Source organism: Dipodomys merriami, unplaced genomic scaffold (assembly GCF_024711535.1).
Source record: "Dipodomys merriami isolate MVZ:Mamm:240054 unplaced genomic scaffold, mDipMer1.0.p SCAF_94, whole genome shotgun sequence".
In the NCBI taxonomy this organism is placed as follows: Eukaryota; Metazoa; Chordata; class Mammalia; order Rodentia; family Heteromyidae; genus Dipodomys; species Dipodomys merriami.
The window spans coordinates 4,635,439-4,656,922 of NW_027206557.1; the positions used below are offsets into that span (position 1 = coordinate 4,635,439).

A 21,484-nucleotide genomic window follows, 5' to 3' on the forward strand; every position below is an offset into this window, starting at 1 on the left:
TGTTTTCTCCCATTTTCAGTTAAGGAAACAGGAGCCAGGACTTTCCCAAGGCTGGTTGTGACCAGGCAGCAGCCAGGAGCTCACAGCCCTCATGCCTGGTCTCTCACTGCTCTGGAGGGCAGGGAATGTACTGAACTGGCATTCAGCCCTTTGCCTTATTCCCAGAATCCAAAGGAGCCTAGGCAAGCAGCAGGTGACAGCAGCCCAGGGCCTAGATTACTGCAGAAGAAGGCACACCCAACCTATTTCTCCCCCATACCACACAGAAAGGCCCAAATCTGGGTTCATATGCAGGCTCTGGGTCTGCTTCTTGGGCTACTAGTATGGGAGGTCTCAGCACTGGAGTCAAATGACTTCATGGGGACCCTTCTTCCTGCTGCCAGGGCAGCTCTCTTTCTGCCAAGGACATCTAGTACTAGTGGGCCTGCTGCATTCCAGGCTGGGCAAGACCTCTTAAGTTCTGGGGATAGTATCAGCAAAGTCTCCCTGCTCAGGTACATGTCTGTCTGTCTGTCTGTCTGTCTCTCTTTGTCTCTGTCTGTCTGTCTGTCTGTCTGTCTGTCTCTCTCTCTCTCTCTCTCTCTCTCTCTCTCTCTCTCTCTCTCTCTCTCTCTCTCTCTCTCTCTCTCTCTCTCCTCTCTCTCATACACACAAACACACAAAAACAAACCTCTGTCTTCTCTGGGCCTAACAGATCTCACAGCCAGAGAACTGAGTAAAGGCAGGAGGAGGCTGGGGATGGTCTAACAGGTATCAGGGCTGTGAGGTCTGTAGTTGGGGGGTCTCAGAGATTGGGGGTTCCTGTCCCTGGAATGTACTCATAGATATCTAGAATCAGGGCCCCTGGACTATAGTTGGGGATGTCAGAGGTTGGGGTCTCCTGTCCCTGGACTTTAGTTGGAATCCCTGTCCCTAGAATGTAATTGAGGGGCCTCAGAGATGAATGTCTCCTGTCCATGGATTGTAGTTGGGGGTATCTGACATCAGGATCTCCTGTCCCTGAACTGTAGTTAGTGGTCTTAGAGGTCGGGGTCTCCTCTTCCTGGACTGTAGTTGGGGGTCTCGGAGGCTGGGGGTCTTCTGGCCTTGACCCATGCTGCATTTGTTCTCCACAATGTCTTTTTTCATACATCTACAACCAGCCCTTCCAAGGTGGCCCTGGGACCATGATTACACCAATGAATGTGGACAGTACCAAGGACACTGCTCTGTCCAGGTGCTCTGGCCCTTGGATGGTATCCTGCAACAGGCCCAGCTATTACCACCCATGTCTGACAGATGAGGAAACTGAGGTGCAGAGGGGTTCAGGGTGTTATCTGAGGCTGCAAAGTTACTCAGAGGTATACCTGGACACAATCCAGGTTGACAGGCTCCAGAAGCTGTGGACCCCCTCCACAGAGGATTCTAAACGATCTGACTGCCCGAAGGTCATCCGTTTAGAGCCGGTCTCTCAGCCAGTGTTGACTATATGGGCCCCCTGGGTAGACTGGGCCCCCACAGGGTCCCTGCCTGGGCCAGCCTGGCCTCCCCAGGACACTGGCACATGGTTGTGCCACACAGGGTCCCAAAAGCACCAGTTGGCAACTGCCTGCCCAGGAAACCTCTTCATCTGATATGGAATTGGACCTGCTCTCAGACAGACAAAGAGCCCTGCAGCCTTGTTTTGTGCTCTTTCCCTTTCCAGGCCCTGTTCTGGTCCCAGGCCTGGCTTCCTTCCCAGGTCTGACTCCCTTTTCAGGCCCCACTCTTTTCCCAGGTCTCATTCCCTTCCCAGGCCCTGCTCCTTTTATAGGCCCAGCTCCCTTTCCAGGCAGGTTCTCACAGTCCAATGGGGGACTGCTCCAGGCAAAGCTGCTGCAGAGGCTGCATGGCATACCCTGATCCACATTTCTCCAGCCCACATAGCCCCATCATTTTTGGCTCCAGCATCAGGGCCCAGCAGGCCTTTCCACAAGGAAGTGAGAAGGCTTAATGACATCGTGAAAACAAACAGTTGCTCATACCTGCTGAATGCTGTGTTGAAGAAAAGTCACCAGATCTTCATAGCAGGTCAAACTATGGAGCATGAGCTGAGGGAGGATACAAGGGTGAGCTGTTCGCCTCATCCAGAGTCTGTCTTCAGGCCCTAGAATTAATACTGCAAAACCCTCAAGTCCCTGGGAAGAGTGGTTTCCTACAGAGCTGGCATCCCCATACCTAAGCTGCTGTGACTCCAGGCCAGTCAGCCCCAAGCAGCCCTGACTTCCCTTGGAGTCCCCAGGATTCCCACATGTTGGGACTAAGGCACAGGACCTTCCTGAGACAGGGAAACAGGGCCAGGAGAACCTGGGCTAGTCCTGAATCCAGGAGAAACAGAAGCTATAGCCCTCCTACCCCACCCATGGCCTGCTCCAGCAGGTCAAGGAAAAGAAAATATCCAACAAAGTGAAGCCCTGCATGAGGGCCCAGGGCTACCTATGTCCCAGCAAGGTCAAATGAAACCAACTGGTTAAAACAAAAATTCTCAGTGAAGAGGTGGCAAGTTTTAAGATTTTTCATTGTGCTGATGTTTACAAAACAGAAGGACGAGCTTATTCTCTCCTCCCCTTGCTCCACTTGCATCTAGCCTTGTGGCTGGCGCTCCTCACTCCCTGCCCTTCCCCACTCCTAACTTCCTCTCTTCCCAGAGCCATCTACCCCACCATCCTGGAAGAACCCTAAAGATGCTCAAGCCATAGGAAGACAGTGAGAAGGCCAGGCCCAGCTGATACACTATGTGCAGCTGTGGGGTCAGAGTGGGGCACCCTGGGGGCCACTGAGGCTGTGGGGACATAGCTGGAGTCCATCCTCACAGCTTACTACCTTTGCCTACCCCAAACCCTCACAGGAGTCTGTGCAGCCTGGGCTACACTGGATGGAGGCCTGTCCAGCCCCAGCTGGACAGGAAAGAAGACAGTCCCCAAACAAAGCCAAAAGCTGAGTGATAATTTCCAGAAAGCCGTACTGTTTCTAAGACTCCATCTGCTTTGTATTTCCCCATTGGACTGAACTGCTGTGTTCCTGAAGCCCTAAAAAGGAAAAGAAGGTGTGTAAGTCCTGGTTAAGAGGAACACCAGCCTCCCACTTGCAAAGTTTCCTGCCTGCCAGGCCTACAGTCTACCCAGCTTTCAGCCTGGGAGGCCACTGTGGCTGTGTCTGGCTATGTAATTATGCAAGGACAAATGAGAAGGTGGCTCCCATGGAAAGAACTGGCCAGACTTCTCCTTTTCCCTGCTTTGAACTTACCCACTAGCCTGGCCCAGAGAAATCGCCAGCAGGAAAAGAAAAAAATGAGTGGAAAAAGAGACAGAGGGTGAGCTTGGAGTAAGTATGCAAGCCTATGCCTGCCAGGAGGAAGTCTGCCTGGCACTCACAACACGAACACTAAGGCGGCAGCTGTCCCACTGCTGTCTCTGGGTAGGAAATTGTGCCCTGGTCTCTCTAATGCCTCCCCACTGGGACTATCAAGCAACCAACTGGGTGACCAGCACCAACTCAGCATAGGATTTGAGTATGGGGCTATGTGCCAACAGCAGCTGTGAGGCCTGCTACCTTCCCTTCTCTGTGCTTCTGTTTCTTAATCTCTACAACAGGGAGCAATCTAGCCCTACTCTTTCTTCCCTGAGTGCTGTCACATCCCTCTTCAGGGTCAAGGGTCACAAGCTACCTGGGCCTGAGCACTAGAGACAGGTAAGCAGTAACAACAGGAGTGACTGTGCAGACAGATAGTAGCAACAACAGGAATGACTGTAGCAGTCACAGTGATAATGCACTGCCCTAGGAACTCCACATTTATTATTTATCATTCATCTATACTGACAAAGGACTCAACCTAATAACATTATATATATTACATGTATCATTTATTTATACTGACTTACTTAGTTCTCACAACCATCCGATAAAATACTCATGGCTATCATCCTCTTCTAACAAGTAAACAGATGAGGCATAGAGGTAGATCTTGGCACATGCCCAAGGTCACAGGGCTAGTCCAACTACAGCTCTGAGAGTCTGTCTCTGGGAGTCCCTTCTCTTAAGTCCCTAAACCAGTACGTGGTCCGTGGATCCCAAGGTACCTCCTCTATGAAAGCTTAGCTTCCTAGCTGGGACAAAGTGACTTGTATACTCTGAGAAGCCAGGCCAAAGGACAGCAAGCTCATCCCTGCAGACTGTGGAGGACAGGACAGGGTCAGGACAGGATCAGGGCCCAAGGATCCAGGCCTGGGCTCCATTTCAGACTCTTCCTCCAGGAATCAAGATGTGAGGGGGCTCCAGCATGTCCCTCACCAGGGACTGGGAATGGTGACACAAATAGGGCCACGTTGAGGGGCTGTTTTCCAGGGCCTAGGGATTGGGAACATACACAGGGCAACCAGCTGTGGAGTTCACTGGCTTCCTCAGAGAAGAGTCATGGGGGGCCTCCCTGGCCCCTTACCCAAGGCAGGATGCCCAGAATATAGTCCTCCCACTGAGGCTGGGGTGCCCACAGCAGGGTGGCCTGTAGCTGTACCAGCATAAACTGGGCAGCCCTTGAATCTACTCACAATGTGACCACGGCTCGCTGGTGGCCCCCAGCCCGCCACAGGATGTCTGCGATGGCCAGGGTGAGGCAGCGTGTCCTCTGGGCATCTGAAGGCTGCAGCAGCCTGAAGACAAGAAATGGAATGTGCTTATGCTCCCAGGCAAGAGCCTAGACACAGCTCTTGCACTTCCAAGGGCTCCCCTCTCCCTGAGGTCACTTGTAGCCCAGGGACTCCAAGTGGAGCCTGGCCTTATGATGAAGGTCCTCTGCAGACCTGGACCAAGGGAACAGCCTTCAGATGGACCAAGGGAAAAGAGGCTAGAGGAGATGAAGGCTCAGGAAACATCCCACTGGAGCCAAGGGGCCCCAGGGGCTTGGCAGGGCCAGAAGTGTGCTCAGAAAGGGCCATGTGCTGACAGAGGCCAGGAGAGCCACTAGGCATGCCCTGGAGCAGCTGCCACTTCAGGTAGATGTGAGGCACGTCCCTGCCCCAGCTTTGGCCATCCCAACTCCCTGGCCCTAGAGACCAACAAGTGCTCCACACTTGCATACAACAGGAGATGAGGCCACGGTTCCAAGGGGACCATGTGCTAAGCCTAACAGGCTGATTCTTAAACAAGGGGTTGGGGTGAGGGGAGGACACTATCAAGAATGACACTATGGCTGTAACTGAACTATAGAGAGTAAGGCTGTGCGACAGTCAGGGTGGAGATCCAGCTAGCCTCTGACTCACCAAGCTTAAGGAGACCCTAAGACTCCTAGGAAGAAGGGCGTAAAAAGGCAGGAGAAGGGTGGAGAGCGGGAAGATTTCCCAGAGAAGGTAAGGAGGGTCAGGGGAACTATAAGCCACCATGGGGTGGTGGGGAGAAGGGTCAGAGAGGGATGGATAGAGAGTGATGGGCACAGCCTAGGAAAGAGCTTCAGGCAGCATGGGCAGCCAATACCAAAGGGGCTGAGGCTCCTGCAATAAAAATGTGACTAAGAGGTTCCTGGTGTGTGGAGAATGAGGGAGGAAGAGTAACAGCCAAATATAGCCATTTCTTTCCATTTGGCATTTCCAGGCTCTCGGAGCTGTGCTTCATGCCTTGCCCGGGGCTCTGAAGTTCTTGCAGAAGCCACTTCAGTGGATGGTTTCCTAACCAGAAAAAAGGCCTGGTGGGGACCCCACTGAGCAGCACACGTAAACAGAGAGTTCCAAGTTCTCAGTCACCAAAATGCCTGAACTTCACACTAAGGTACAGATGGCAGAGAATACCACAATTTGTCCCTTGCCCTGGGACAGAAGAAAACCAAGAGACTAGCTAATGCCATGGTGGACAATGACTGCCCAGGGCCAGGACGCAGGGCCAGGGACCTGCAGGCAGGATGTTGTGGGCCTTCACTTTAAAAATGAGAGTGACAGGACAGAGCAGCCTCTCATTCTTCCCATGAAAAACTGGCCAGATGAGCAATGGCTCACAGCACTGGAACTTTACACAGATGGCACCTGCCGGACATGCCGCTGCTCAGAGCGCTGGCACCTTAAGCAGACGGCACCTGCCAGGGACCTGGTGCTTGTTCCTATCACGACTGTCTGTGACAACCTCAGCTCCCCCATCCCCATACCCGGGCTGAGCTGCAGAGCAGGGGGTTGCCACTGGCCCTGCAGCTTCAATGAGCCTAGCAGGGAAAAAACCCAAAAGCAAACACTTGGGAGAATAACTCAGCAGCAAGCACTCATTACACAGGGATATAACCCAGGAGCAAGCTTTCAGTACACAGGAATATAACCCAGTAGCAAGTATTCAGTACACAGGAATATAACCCAGCAGCATTCAGTACACAGGAATATAACCCAACAGCTAACACTCAGTACCAGCAGGTACTCAGCATGGGAAGATAACCCTGCATCAGACACTCAGTATGTGAGAAAATAATCTTGTAGCAGACAGTACCAGGAACATAGCCCTACAGGTACTCAGTGTACAGGAACAAAACCAAGCATCATGCAGTAGGCAGGAACATGTCCCAGCAGCAAGAACTCAGCACACAGGAACATAACCCAGTGGCAAATAACATGCAGGGGCAGAGCACAGCAGTAAGCTCTTGGTGTGCAGAGACACAAACTAGCAGCAAGCACTCTACACACAAGAACATAACCAAGCAGGCACATAACTGAGCAGGCACTCAGGACATAGGAATGCAGCACACATTCAGTGCACAGGAACATAAGGCAGCCACCACCTGCTGCTGTTCCAGACTCATAAGCGTATGGTGCTCCTTGCAGGAAATGGTGACCTCAGTGTCATCGAAGCAGAGCCCAAGTTGCCAGAGCACTGGTCCAGGTCACAACTAACTAGAAAAGAACACTGAGAAAACACTGCTCTCGGTTTCAGGAGAGGCTGCATCAAGGACAAGCCTGGTCTGAACAGCAGAACTTGTCAGGCAGAGGAAAGAGGCCTGGACATTTATCTCTGGATTCAGAACCCAAAGTATGGACTCCATTGTGTCTGCACAGCTCTGGTGCCATTCCCTACTTTCCCCCAAGGTCTGCTGCATCCTGCTAATTGCACATCCTGAGTCTCACACCCACCTTCCTGAGCCTGGTCCTAGAGGGCACTGGCTCACCAGGGCAGGCTGCCTCCTACTACATAGTATACCCAATGTCCTAAGATCTTGGTTTTGTTTCATTCTGTGCTGAAGACCGAAGCCAAGACCTTGTGTACACTAGACATGCAGTCTACCTCTGAGCTCTATTCTCAGGCATTTGGTCTTGAGAACCAATGTCCCTTTGATCTTAGACTTGTCTCACCAGCACCATGTAATACAACCAAGAGATGTTGCTCCTGGTACAAGCCATCTTCAACTCTATAGGTTCTGTCTATGATCCTCTGAACCTGCCTATGTCTACAAAGTCCTTGTTCTGTCCATCTGTTTCATAGCTTCTCCAGCCTTCCCTGCTGCCCTCTAGCCTTCTCCATCTGGGCCATGGCAATTTAAGACATGGTTTTCTAGACAACATGGTGAGGCTGGGAAAGTGCAGTATCTACACAGTCAGGAGCCCCAGGGTTTACTCCTAGTTCTCAGGCATCACACTCCCAACTCCTACCTGGCCTTCATTCCTCCAACATACTTCACCCTTATGTTCTGGCATTTAGCCTGCCTGAAGTTGTCAGACTGAATATATGTGCCTGAGTGCTTGCCCTGCAGGAATGACACAGGTAGGAGTCACTTGTGTCTGCCTATATCACCTGGACACGATCTTCACTCAGAGGCAACCCTTGTGCAACCCTCAGCAACTCAGACACATGACTACCACACTCCTACCAGGAATCTGGCACCTGGCCAGGCTCTTTCACCAGAAGTGTCTTCAAGAGTCCAGTTCCTCTCAGAAGGGCAGGGTGAAAGCATTTGTCTAGGGAGAGGTAGATGGGGAAATTATTCATAATACACTTGCCCAAGTGTTTAAGAACAGAGATATTTCTACCCTTAGGGCCTCAACACTGCCTGGCATCCACTTGGACATGCCCATGAGTCTATAAAAGTTCTGAGAAAGCTGGTAGGTATGGATAGGCCATGGCCCTCTCCACTCTGCTTGCCTGCTGTCTGGGTTGAGTCTCTGGAGGGAGGAGCAAGAGGACAGTGGCCTGGGGCTTCAGGACCTGGGCTCCAAGCCTTGTTCTGCCCCCAAATCCAGAGTGATCTAGACAAAGTGCCCCTCCTCCTCTTGGTCTCAGTCTCTAGGATTTCAGAAGGGAGGAGGACTCACAGGGTGACATCACTGAATCTCCCATTCACACCGGCCCTCCAAGGCCCCTCCTTGGTCTAGATTCTTGTGGGATGGGAGGGCAGATAGGTAGAGAATGGAGTGAGTCTTATCTCTCTTTCTCCAGTGGAAAAACCCCAGTCCTGCTGCCTGGTTCTGTGTAGCTGACTAAGGAGAGGGTGGGAGGCCGACTGCTAGCCTGATGGGCTGAGGTTTAATGAGGCCAGACAGTCACTAGGAAAAAACACCAGCCCTGCCAAGTAGCCTTTATTTCTGCATAGCTTCCCCCGAGGATGCCATCCCCCTCTACAATCCTCTCACAACCATATTCCTGTCACCAATCTGCAGAATCAAACAGGAAGCAAAGGACAGGGCTCTGTAAGTCATCAGTTTCAGGTGTGTAATATTTGCACCTTCTTTATCTGGCAAAGCATCCTGATGTTTCCAGAGACAACAGAGAAGCCTGCCTGCCCACCCTTCTTTCTCTAAAGCTGGACCATTTCTGATATCCTGGGATTTTAGTCAAAAGGGAGCATGATCCCTCAAGCCAGCCTGGCACACAGGAACACTGTTCCTGAGCAGGAATACTGTGAACAGTCAACCTCTGTAAAGGTGGAAGCTAACTGAAGCCCAGATTCAGCCAATAACATCACCCAGAAAAGTGAGGGCTCCTATTCCACTCTTATCATCTGTGCTTCAAAAACAGAGCCTGGAAGGAGCCAACAATCAGTTCTTCCAAACTCAGCTCTCGGCCCTCCTGCCTACTCTGGCCCCCCACTGCTTCTGAGGCACAGCAGCACTCTGCACCACGTGAGTACCACTCACCAATCTCAGTTCTACCATGGTCCTGGTCTAACTCTGAGCTAGCACTTCTCATTCGCTGAGCCTCAGTTTCTTCCTCTACACCACAGTGGAAAAGTTCAATGGTCCTGCTCACTGGCACAAGCCTTTGCTTTTCAGCGGCTATTTTTACTTTCTAATTTTAAGGTTACTAGGGGAGAGTTCTGACCATATAAGAAAGACGGTCTCTAGATTTCCTCAGCTGCTCTCTGCCACCTCTTCCTGACTCCTCCAGGCTTTGTCAGAAAGCTGGCAGCTGAGCCAACCTCTCAAACCTCTTCCTGGGTACAAGCCTATCCTCTTAGGCCCTGGCTGTGTGGCAGAGCATCATGTGAGTGGCCTGAAAACAGCAGAGGTGAGAGGTAGAAGGACTACAGCAGCACCCAGAGCACAGGGCTCTGGTGGAGGGGAGACCACCTTCCACATCCGGTGTCCATCCAGGCCCCATCTCTACATCTGATATCTGTCCAGGCCCTGTTTCTACATCCGGTGTCCAACTAGGCCTCATTTCAGAAGACCACTTGGCCCACTAAAGCCAAGGCAGTGGCCCACCAAGCCAGCTCCTTCCTACAACACATCCAATACAACCATACAGGACCACCTCAAAACATAAACCACACAACACAAACACAACTCATATATGACACCACTCAAATTCCTATATACAACCCCCACAATACAACCACATACAACACAACCTCTACACAACACTCTCTACATACACTTCCCCCATGCAACACACCCACACATAACTCAACCTCCACACAACACAATTCCACACAACATAATACATCCTTACACAACAAAACCCATACACAGCAAAACTTACCCAACATACTCCAACTTCCACAACACAACTCACACAATACAAATCCACACACTACCCCTTTACACAAAACAATCTCTTTACAACTTTACAATCCCCCACATACACAATCCCACAACACAACATACACATAATACAACTCATAAAGACAACGTAACACACCCTAACACAACCCCAATATAACATTTCCTACATACAATAACTCAAACATGGCACAACCTACACACTATGCAACCCCACAAAACAACACAACTCCACACAGCACACAAAATCCACACAAAACATAAAATCTACACAATACCTTTATATTACCCTACACAATAACACACATGCAATAGACCCCTCCACAATACAATCCCCACATATAATAACCTCCACAATAACAAAACTCCCACAAAGAACAAAATTCCCACAAGACACAACTTTCACATATCAGGTAACCCAGCAGTATTCCATCCTCTTCACCTATGCATGCCTAGGCCACAGCCAGCTCAGCCTAGAGGCCTCCAAGCACAGATGCAGCAGCTCTGGCATCTTGGTTTCTACCCCACTGACCACGGAGCTATGGTAGACCTGATGTATAGCAGGTGCCCAGTAGGCCTTGTCAGTGCTTGTTTTTATGGCAAGCACCCAGCAAGCCAGCAATGGGAGAGAACACAGCTCTCACAACTAGGGAAGAAGTTCCTTCTACTCAACCTGGAGAGACCTCTGCCTTCCAACACAAGTCTTAGTCCCCTCTCTATACTCCCTAAGAGACATGGCAGGGATGGGAAAGCTCTTACAACCCTTACTGGGCTTGGGTGGTGGGCCACAAGCAAGTCAGGCTTGTGTCTTAGGCAGGAACCAACTTAAGCCCTACATCCTGTGGATGAGAAGCCATCCAGCTTCCCCTAAAAGTCCAAAGCTGAATTTCAAAAGCAACTCTGAAAGGGCTTCAGGCTGAAATGAGTCATGAGACATCTTTCACATGGGCCAGAGTCAAGGCTTGCTCTAACAGCGGGTGGTCCCAACAGCCCAGCAGCCCTCTCTGCAGCCAGACCCCACCCAACCCCTGCCCCTCCAAATACTACACTGACCCCCTGACCCCAAGCAAAGCTTGGCTCTTCCCCCTTCCCTGGAGACTTTGAAGATCTTGTTCACTTTACTGCCTCCCCTCCCTATTTGTCCACACAATTCATTCATTTCTTGATTCGCTCATTCAACAAAAATCCCAAAGTCCTTTGTGGAAGAGGCAGCCCAAGAAACTCCAGTTCTCACAGGGTCTGAAGAAGCGAGGCAAGCACAAAGAAACTCCTATTCTCACAGGGTTTGTGTTCTGTCAGAAGTGAGGTAAGCATGGACCAAGAAAGTCCTATTCTCAGTGTCTGTGTTCTGTCAGGAGAAGCAAGGCAAGCATAGACTAAGAAACTCCAGTTCTCAGAGTCCAGAGAACTAAGGCAAGCATGGACCAGTAGCTACTCTGACAAACAAGAGCACCAATCAGAGATGGAAACCTTAGAAGTAGGAGACCTGGGAAAGCCTGCATAAAGATGGACAATGAAGCTGGGCACCACTGACTCACGCCTGTAATCCTAGCTACTCAGGAGGCTGAGATCTGAGGATCACAGTTCAAAACCAGCCCGGGTAGGAAAGTCTGTGAGACTCTTATCTCCAATAAAAAACCACCAGAAAACTGGAAGTGGTGCTGTGGCTCAAGTGGTAGAATGTTCGCCTTGAGCTGAGGAGCAGCGCCCAGGCCCCGAGTTCAAACCCCACACCAACCAAAAAAAGAGATGAGCAATGAAACGGGCCAATGGGCATCACATCTGAGCACATAGGCCTGTGGGCCTTAGCAAGAGGGAAAAACTGAGGGGGAACAAGAGTGTGTGAGTGTGTATGAAGAGGTCCAGGGGCGTGGTTTCCCCTGCAGGTAGGATCAGAACTTCCCTGTAGGAAGGTAAGTTGAACCCTCAGCAGCCTACATGTCCCCTGTCATCACCTGCCCACTTACCTGGTTCTATTCAATCTTAGGAGCAAGGACAAGAAGGTTACCTGTTTATATCAGCCCTGTCATCTTGCTGAGTACACACTGCTCAGTCCCAGAGCTGGGAAGGTGGCTCAGTGGTAGAGTGCTTGCTTGTCTTCTATGCATGAGGCCCTGGGTTTGATACCTCAGCACAACATAAGCAGAAAAAGCCAGAAGTGGCACTGTGGCTCAAGTGGTAGAGTGCTCACCTTGAGCTAAAGAGCTGAGGGGCAGCATCCAGGCCCAGAGTTTAAGCCCCACGACCAAAAATAAAAAAAAGTGCTCAGTCCCTATGCCATCCTGCAAGGGGAATCCTGGGCACAGAGGCCCATTTTGGCCTCATTAGAAATCAAAACACTGGGCTGGGAATATGGCTTAGTGGTAGAGTGCTTGCCTAGCATGCATGAAGCCCTGGGTTCCATTCCTCAGTACCACATAAACAGAAAAAGCCAGAAGTAGAACTGTGGCTCAAGTGGTAGAGTGCTAGCCTTGAGTACAGACAGGCTCAGAAAAAGTGCCCAGGCCCTGAGTTCAAGCTCCAGGATTGACAAAAAGAAGGAAGGAAAGAAAAAAAGAAAGAAACAAAAGAAGAAACAAAGAAAGGAAGGAAGGAAGGAAGGAAGGAAGGAAGGAAGGAAGGAAGGAAGGAAGGAAGGAAGGAAGGAAGGAAGGAAGGAAGGAAGGGAGGGAGGGAGGGAGGAACCAAAATATTAGATTCAAACTTCCTAGAGCATTTTGCTGAGCCAAGCTTGCAGGCAGGCAGGAAGGGAGCAGAGAGATGAGGACAGGTCAGACTGCAATCGAAATGACATGTGTTGTCATGACATGAGTAGCATCTTTGGGAATAAAGAAGAAAAGAATTGATTATCTTCTAAAATTACCTGGAAAACATATGAAAGAAGCTACCTTCTCATGGGTATAACTAAAATGGTGAGCAAACATGCCTTGTCTGATTGCCGCAAACTCTGGGACAGTGTCTCCAGGTTTTTGGACATGATAGGATGAATGGGCAGATAGATGGACAGATGGGTTCTGTCGTCGTCTTGACAACACAGGCTCTGAAATGCTCACTTCAAAAAAAAAGTGACTTTCAATAAAGCCCAGGAACTGAAAAACTAGACTGCCTTTAGGACCCTTGAAGTGTAACTCTGCAAAGGGGAAAAGGGCATCTACTGAGCAGAAACAAGTTCTTCTGGGGTCCTGCTCATATTTATTCTCAGTCTGGGTGATTGTTTATAGGTGATTTTGTTGTTTTCCAACTAAAAAGAAAAGTACAAATGCAAAATTTGTGTAGCTTGGGCTGGGAAGGTGGCTCAGTGGTACAGCACTTGCCTTGCATGCATGAGGCCCTGGGTTTGATTCCTTAGCAGCACATAAGCAAAAAGAAAAAAGCCGGAAGTGGCGCTATGGCTCAAGTGGTACCTACGCTAGCCTTGAGCTGAAGAGCTGAGGGACAGTGCCCAGGCGCCCCATGATCGGACCCAAAAAAAAAAAATTTTTGTGTAGTTCTGAGGACAATGTGAGCCAGGCTAGTTGCTGGGCCCTTGAGCAACAAGGTAAGCAGTCTGCCCTCTTGGGGAGGCCACACTCGGGCGCCTCCTCACTCTTCCCTTGGCACCAGCTATGATGTGCAATCAGTGTTTTCTACAGTGCCTCAATCTTACTGTGTGCCTCTGGGGAGGAAAGAATGGTCTAGTTCCCCGCAACCCTGTTCCTGTACAGAAGAGTTCCAGGAATGTAGGCTGAACACATGCAAATGCACATGGGTGCCCAGGTACAAACAAAACGAGAGATGGAAAATACGTGGCTGCAGGGGAGGAAGCTATGTGCTGGCGGGCCAGCTGGAATGTGTGGTTCTGGCTGCTGGCAGAGGGGAGATAATGGAGAGGCAGGAGGCTCTGGACTTTGTCAAAGGGCAACAGGTAAACGCGGGTGGGGAAAGGACAATAAGCTGCTTGGTGCTTTCTAAAGCAGCAGCAGTGAGTTCCATTATGGTGCTGTGCAGTAGCTGTGTGCCAACTGGAGCAGTGCTTACCAGCTCTCCTGGCTCCTACAGACACACGCCTGTCTCATCATCCATGTAACAGGCCTGCTGCATGACCCTTTCCTTTCTTGACCTCAGGAGGCAGGAAGTAAAAAGAACGTGCACATTTCCTTGCTTGTTTGTTCTGGCCGCTCTGGACAACCCTTGGAAAGGAAGACTTACCGAGGGCGAGTGGCTCCGCTCTCTCCTTCAAACAGGAGTTTTTGTAGCACACAGCTTTGGACAGCAGCCAACACCCCACAGGGGCCACCCTGCAGAAGACAACACATGTCACCAGGAATGCACACAGGCTGGGCCACCTCCAGCCCCAGATCATAGAACAGGGTCCCACTGCTCTGCTCCCTCACCCACAAGGTTCTCTGTGGACCACAGGATTCTGTCCCACACTGATCCTGACACATAACAAGTCAGTCTGCAATAATCATGGGAGTAAAGCTGGAGGTGTCACAAGTTTTCCATCACCCAAGGGAAATGTTTCAGGGTACACAGGCTAAGTAAGGGTGGTGACTGTCTAACCCTAAAAGCCTCTTCCTCTAGGAAGAGCTCTCCCACTCTCCTGTAGCTTCTGATTGTGTGGGAGTAGGCATGGAGATTTTTCTGGAGCACAGAGAACACTTTCCCTCTTGATCTGGCCCAGGCTGTAGGCCACCTCAGGATGCTACCAGATGTCTGTGTCCCTTCCTTCCCAGTATCAAAAAGGAGCCTTGAAGGGCTCCTCTCTGTAGGCTTCACAGGACTGAGCACAGGGCTGATAAGCCATCTCCATCCCTCACCCCGTATGAAGTCACTATCTCCACTTCTCACCCCTCATGAAGACCCTAAGCAGACCCTCAGAAGAAATAGGACAGCCCTAGGCAGCTCCACAGATGCTTGACTTGTTTATCACAAAAGGGAGATGCCCCAGTATGCACAACAGCCTGGCAGAAGGCCCTCAGAGGCCTCCAGAATCACCTGCCTTGTTCTGCACAATGCCGTATTTTAGTGAGTCACTGTCGTTAAAGGAAAAACTCTGAAGCTTCCACTCTTCATTGAAACAGCAAAAAGCAGAACCAAACAGAAGGGTCTTGACTTCCTGTGGAAAGAAAGAGTCTTACTGACTGTTTTCTCATGGGCATAACCCGCTGGAGTTGTTTGGAATTCTAATGGGACCATGCCCTTTTTGGCAGGGTGTCTCTACTCTATTTTGCAGGCCCATTCTTCTCATATTTGAGGGCAGAGAAATCTGACCTTGAGGGTCTTACCTCTGAAACATCTGCAGACCAGACCAGCCTGAACTGACAAGGGCCAACGTCTTTGAAAGCTCTTAAAAATAATCCTGATGCTTGGGCCACAGGCCAGGCCAATAAATCCAAATTCCTGAGGGTGAGACCTGGGTATCAGTAGGGTTGTTGTTTTTGTATTGTTTTATTCCGTTGTTTTTCTGCACTGCTCCCTAGCACATGTCAAACCAAGGGCCCTCCACATGTTAAGCAATGGCTTAGTCACTGAGTCAGAATCCCCAACACCACTATCAGTAGTGGTTCACTTTGCAGTCAGGTTTAAGAAACAGTACTCTGGTACCTGATGGCATCCTAACCTCTACCTTTATTAGCATACAGCAATGTCCATTTGTCTACATTTTGTTCAGGGGTGCTTTTACATCCTAGCAGAGGTGAATAGCTGCAACACATACCATAAAGCAAAGTCTAAAATATACGCTCTAGTTCTCTGCAGGGAAAAAAAAATAATCCCTTCTCCAAAGCCACCTGTGAGTGACCCATGAACTCCACATGAACATTCCAAGTGACCCCATGGACCCCGCCTTAACACTCCCAACTGGAGAGAGGCTCCCACTGTCTCCCAAGGCAGTATCATCTTTCTTCCCAGATTTCCAGGTGATATTGAGCTGACTTTTTACCTCCTACCTTCCCCAAGCCTCAGGAATACCAATCTCCCCCACCACTATCACTATGGGGCCTCAGAGCAGCACCTCCATGGTGGACTGCATGCCTAGCCCTGGTTATACATCCCAAGGAACGCTGAAGCCTCAAGTAAGCCTCAGGACCACCAGGTGGACTTGACAGCTTCTACCCTGGACTTGCTTAGATCGAGCCTTTCATACAGACCAGGCCTACTCTCTTACTTTACATTTGAGTAGGTTCTTCTGTTTCTTTCTTTTCCTTGAATATGAAGAGATCTCTTTAACAGAAGCATCTGTCCTATGTCATATGGCTTTCTGGCACAGGTGGCTCACATCTGTAATGCTAACTACTCAGAATGCTCAAGACTCCAGTTTAAAGCCAGCCTAGGCAGCAAAGTCTGTGACACTCATCTCCAATTAACCACCAAAACCCCAGAGAACCTGTGGCTCAAGTGGTAGAGGATTAGCCTTGAACAAAATACCTAAGGGACAGCACCCAGGACCTGAGTTCAAGCCTCAGGACTGGCCAAAAAAGAAAGAAGTGAGCTGATGGTACATTGGGTATGTGAACTCATCCATCTGGGCTGTTTCCCTCTTGTAACAACTATAATCATGCAGGTGTCTGAAATGCATCTCCTAAGAGCCAAGAAACTATACAGATTCTGGTTTTCTGGATGAATTCCATCTCTGTCTCCTAGTCACAGGCTATCATCTCTGGAGCAAGCATAGTGTAGTCAAGATCTCATATACCCTGAGACCTGTCCCTCCTCTCTTATCTTCTCTTCTCCTCTCAATAGGCTGGGCTTTGAATCCTCAAACTTCCTGAGCCCCAGTCCTCCTCTCCCCTTCTCTCCATGGGCACTGATTTCTCCCACCACACTTGCTGGTAGTCTCTGAGACCTCCAAGAGCCAATCTCTCTGCAAAGAGCCACAGCCTATGATGCCAGATAGCCAGAGCACACACTCCTCACTTTGGGGTCTCTTAAATGTGCCTGACCCTCTGTGGCTTCAAAAGCAAGAAGCAGATTAGAGGCAGAAGGGGGAAAAACAGGAACCTTCTAGAAAAATCTTGCCCTTCTTGATTTGTATTATGGGAAATGTCTCCAGAGCTTCCATCTCTCCTCCTGGTCCTGGCAGAAAGGCTGCTGGAAGACTTCAGGAAGGACACTCCATCTTGTAGGATTCTCAGGCCAAGAGGAAAAAGCAGCCAGCCTGACACCTGAGGAGCCGCTCTCCTTCCCCACTCACCCTACTAGTATCCCAGGGCCCCTGCTGTGGAATCTGTCATGGCTGGGAACCTGCTTCCTGTGTCCTGTGGCCACGGCCCATCCAAGAGGCCACAGGGGCAAACAGGGATGGTAGTGAAAAAATGCATCCTCCCTATTATTCCCTTGCTGTGGCTGGCTGAAGCCAGTCTGGGAGCCCAGGAAGGAGCAGACCAAGCCTTGGGGACAACTGTCTCACTCCCACTACAGGCTGGCAGTGCCCATTAGCGCTGTGCTGAAGAAGCTCTGCAATATCTGGGTGAGGAGGAACACCCTTTGTCCTGGAGAGGGAAAGGGAGCAGCCAGAACTCAAACAGTTTCCTGACCCTCAGTTCAGGTTTTTTTCTAAGTCACACTCAGATCTCAATTTCTATAGTGACTAAGAGATTACAATGAGAGATGCTGGACCAAAAATATCACAGTGACCTTATCCACATTGAGATGTATTTAACACAGCATTCTCCTTACATTTCTGAGCTGTACTTACCTTTGCCAGTGCAAGGTCAATTGGCTCTGATGCTATTTGTAATCTGAGCACTGATGGGCTAGGAGACAGAATGATTTCTTCCCTCACCAATTCATCCTCTATGTCCTCTGAAAAACAAAAACAAGAGGATTACTGGATGACTTGCAGAGAACAGACCAGGAAGTCATTAACATAATGGACACCAAGTTGGAAAAGGTTTGGATGAGGGACAGGTACTTCTACACTACCCCAGTCCCTGCTCTGCAGCAACTAGGGCTCCACCAGAAGGAAAGAAATTTGCAGGTCAAGAGGGATCTTGCTCCTTACCATAACCCCTCCCCTCATCATGCCTCAAGAATGATCATGGCTGGTCCACTAGAAAATGCCACATTTGGAGTAAACCACATCCCCAGATGTAAGCCACGGAGCAGTTCCTTAACAGAAGGTCAACAGGCAGGATGCACAGTTCTGTCACCCTGAGAGCAGGCTCATTTTTCTTCTATTTGTTTAGGTCCCAGACTGGGACTTGAACTCAGTACCTTCCAATTTCACCTACTGGCTAACCTTCTACCAACTGAGCCACACCTCCAACCCCCAAGTTTCATTTCTCATAACCATTTCTCAGTACTGTGACTGATATTTACTGATGCCATGGACCTCCACAGCAGTACAACTACCACTGTCAGGTGAAACTGTCAGGTGACACAGGCATGATACACCTCGGGCTGACTACAAGTCATCTATAGTCACTCTGCCCACCCCTGGACCTCCAGCTAGAAATAATGCAAAGCCATAGACTGGATGGGGGTCCTCTATCAGTCCTAGAGTCCTCTGAAACACCACCTTCAACTTCTCAACTGGCTCAGGTCCCTGCTTACCCTTCCAACTTCTGCCACTGAATCTCCTAGAGTGCATGGGTGAAGGGCCTGAGGGAAAAGAACATCTAGCCATCATGCTGATAAAGCCAAGCCCAGCAGATGCCAGAGCCAGAGCAAGGCAAAGGGGCAGGGCCAACATCCCCAAGACAACACTTGTGTCTTATTCTACCACCTCACTTTCTCTCTGCGGGAGTCAGCCACAGCGTAGGCAAACTCCTAAGGCCCAGTTCAGTGAATGAGGAGTAGATTCTACCTTTGTAAAAAAAGAGGGAAAAAAATGTCTGGAATATAAGTAAGTTGCATTTAAATGAGAGCATTTCCTAAACACTTCAAAAAATGCGACTGTAGCCATGCTTTTACAAAAAATAACCTAAAATATAGAGTTCAGATGTCCACCCAGTGACATGAATGGAGCTTGAAAACATGGCACAGGCAGAGAGAGTAAGAAATCAATTGAGCTATTTTAACAGAATACTGAGCAAAAAATGCATGTGCACTAAACAACACTATACTTCATGTAGGAACAGACACACAGAGAGAGAGAGAGAGAGAGAGAGAGAGAGAGAGAGAGAGAGAGAGAGAGAGAGAGACTGTCTTTGATGTGAGCTAGAGGAAGCCAAACAGAAATGAGGATGTCTGACAGCAGGTTTGCAAAGGTCCACACTGAGACTTTTGGCTGGAAGAAATGTATCTAAGGCCCCAGACAAGGGGGCAGAGCTCCCTAAGTGATGCCAACAGGCCTGAGGAGCTACTTATACTGCTTGCGGACAGACTGTCTCTGGAAGCATAGGGAGGCAGTATTTCAGCCTATTTGAGTCTTCTGTTTAGTCCGATGTTGTCAGGAAGAACAGGGTCTGTGACATGCTTTGCCCAGCCCATGAAGTGAGTCAGGGAGGGAGGCTGAAGCCTATGACACACAGACATGAGAAACTCTGTGAAGCAAGCAGCCAAGAGAGGTTGATTTCTACAAGGAAGACCTGGCTGCATGCAGGGAGCTAGTTCTAGACCACAGAGCAAGCCTTGGGCTCAGATGTGGTGAAGAGGCCTTCATGCAAGGGAAAAATACATTGCTCCAGAATAATATGTTAGCCAAGCAGACAAAACTGTCATTGATGCCAGTTGTTGAGAATGCTATTTTTAAGCCCCTCACATGAATGTCTGGTTGGAAAGAAGCAAGGAATTTGTGTCCCATTGCATTTTACATAGCCTTTGGAGGAAAAACTTGCACAGTGATTGCATTTCACTTCAGGTGGGATCAGAGAAAGCAAGAAATGTTGTGTCACCAAATTTTGTGCCTTATTTCTAAGCTGCCATTGTGTCTCTCCCCCATGAGACTCTTTTTTCTCTCCAATTGACTATCTTGGTGAGTGGGTCCCATAGTCTCTTCTCCTCCATCTCCTTATCCTTTCCTAAACCACTAGCTGTGCTAGCCGGGAGGGGTCTGCTTTCTTCAAGAAAATGTGCAGATGCACTTCAAACAGCTAGCTTCTGAGAATGGCTAAAAGCCTTCCTTCCAAGAGAAGCGCTCTTGTTCCAAAGGCCGGGAACTGCTTTGCTTTATGTCCAAACAAGTGCCTTTCCTTGGAAAATCTTCAAGCATAGTGCCTCCCAGAAGGCCTTAGATGCCAGGGCTTCCTGGCTCCATCCTTCACTCGGCATTGCCTTGTACAGAAACCTGCCCTTCCTGGGCAAGGCTGATGGCCCCCACCATCGTTTCTGGGGATTCGGATTGAAGCTCTTGGATCTCTGAAGTTAGTTAAGCATTATAAATAAGCCCTGCCTCCCTGTGCAGGGCTGCCGGCTTTCATACTGATCAAAGCAGAAGAGATCATCTCACTCACAGAGACTATACACTTACTTGAGGGGGGCACACTCTCTTCCTGCTGCTTGAAAGGAATGCTTAAAGCAGGAAGAAAAACTGAGAATGCTTGTATGCTGGGAAGGCCCAACAGGTAGTGGCTGGCTTCCAGAGAAGCAAATACTCAGAGCCCTCAAGTCTCCTATCGCACACATATCCCTTGGCTGCCACCCTCGGTTCTGACTTTCTTTTTCCAAGAACAGAGAACTGTGTGCAGACAGAAAGCAGAAAGATAGGTTCTGTATCTTTGTCTTAGAAAGTACTTACACAATGGCTTTCAATTCATGAACATGGAAGGTAAATTCACCTTGCACACTTATTTCACTGTGTATCTTATACCTCAACCAGACACTTAGAAACTTTTTTAAAGGTCAGGCCTCCCTAAGCAGAGCTATGTAATACCATGGTCTACAACTGTCTCTGGAAATCTTCATAGGGTCTAAATGGTCCTAAGAGAAACTCCAAATGGAGAAAGGGATCCTGGGGATCCTCTGAGAGGATACCATAAATTATCAATCCTTCTCCAAGGATTTTTCTAAGACAGCAAGACAAGCATAGAGAAGACAGCAACAGAACAGGGGCCTGTCCCTGCTTCCTGAGGTCAGGTAGAAGAAAAGCATACTCCCCAGCCAGGAGGAAGCCCAACCAGTCTCCGAGGGCTCACACCTACCAAGCCGAAGGGCACCCAGCTCATCATCCACTTTGTCAGATACCAATCGATTATTCCTGGAAAAATAAAATAAAATGTCAGTGTACCAGAGGAGAATGGCAAAGAAACCTAATAGCCTAGGAAGGTAGGAGGAGCTGAGAAAGGGTCAGGAGCTGAGGAGTTCTTTCCAGTGCCAGCCTTGCCACAGTGTGTGACTCAACAGCTCACCTCTCTCAGCCACAGGCTCCACATGGGGTGACATCAAATGGCCTTCGAAGTATCTGTAGGGGCTCTACTATCACATGCACTCCTACTAATTGAGGTTGGAAGACCCTGTGGTTTACACTTGTCAAGTACCAAATGTCAACATGTTTCACTGATGTCTGTGTCTCATACAGAGAGATAATCTTCAGAATCATTACATAGAATGCTTCCATCTCGTTTCTGAGTTCTCTGTTGGTTTGT

The 21,484-nt window shown here is 49.5% G+C and overlaps 1 protein-coding gene across 2 annotated transcripts in view; it reads right to left on the reverse strand.

The window, feature by feature from the left end:
- Mindy4 (MINDY lysine 48 deubiquitinase 4) overlaps positions 1-21,484 on the reverse strand; it is a 98,073-nt gene that overhangs the window by 30,849 nt on the left and 45,740 nt on the right. For both annotated transcript variants that reach the window (XM_070014297.1, XM_070014296.1), the window contains exons 6-12: positions 21,041-21,096; positions 17,656-17,762; positions 14,959-15,075; positions 14,166-14,254; positions 4,566-4,667; positions 2,984-3,047; positions 2,004-2,069 (exon numbers count right to left, since the gene is read on the reverse strand). In XM_070014297.1, coding sequence (XP_069870398.1) covers positions 2,004-2,069; positions 2,984-3,047; positions 4,566-4,667; positions 14,166-14,254; positions 14,959-15,075; positions 17,656-17,762; positions 21,041-21,096 — 601 coding nt within the window. The remainder of the gene's footprint in view (positions 1-2,003; positions 2,070-2,983; positions 3,048-4,565; positions 4,668-14,165; positions 14,255-14,958; positions 15,076-17,655; positions 17,763-21,040; positions 21,097-21,484) is intronic.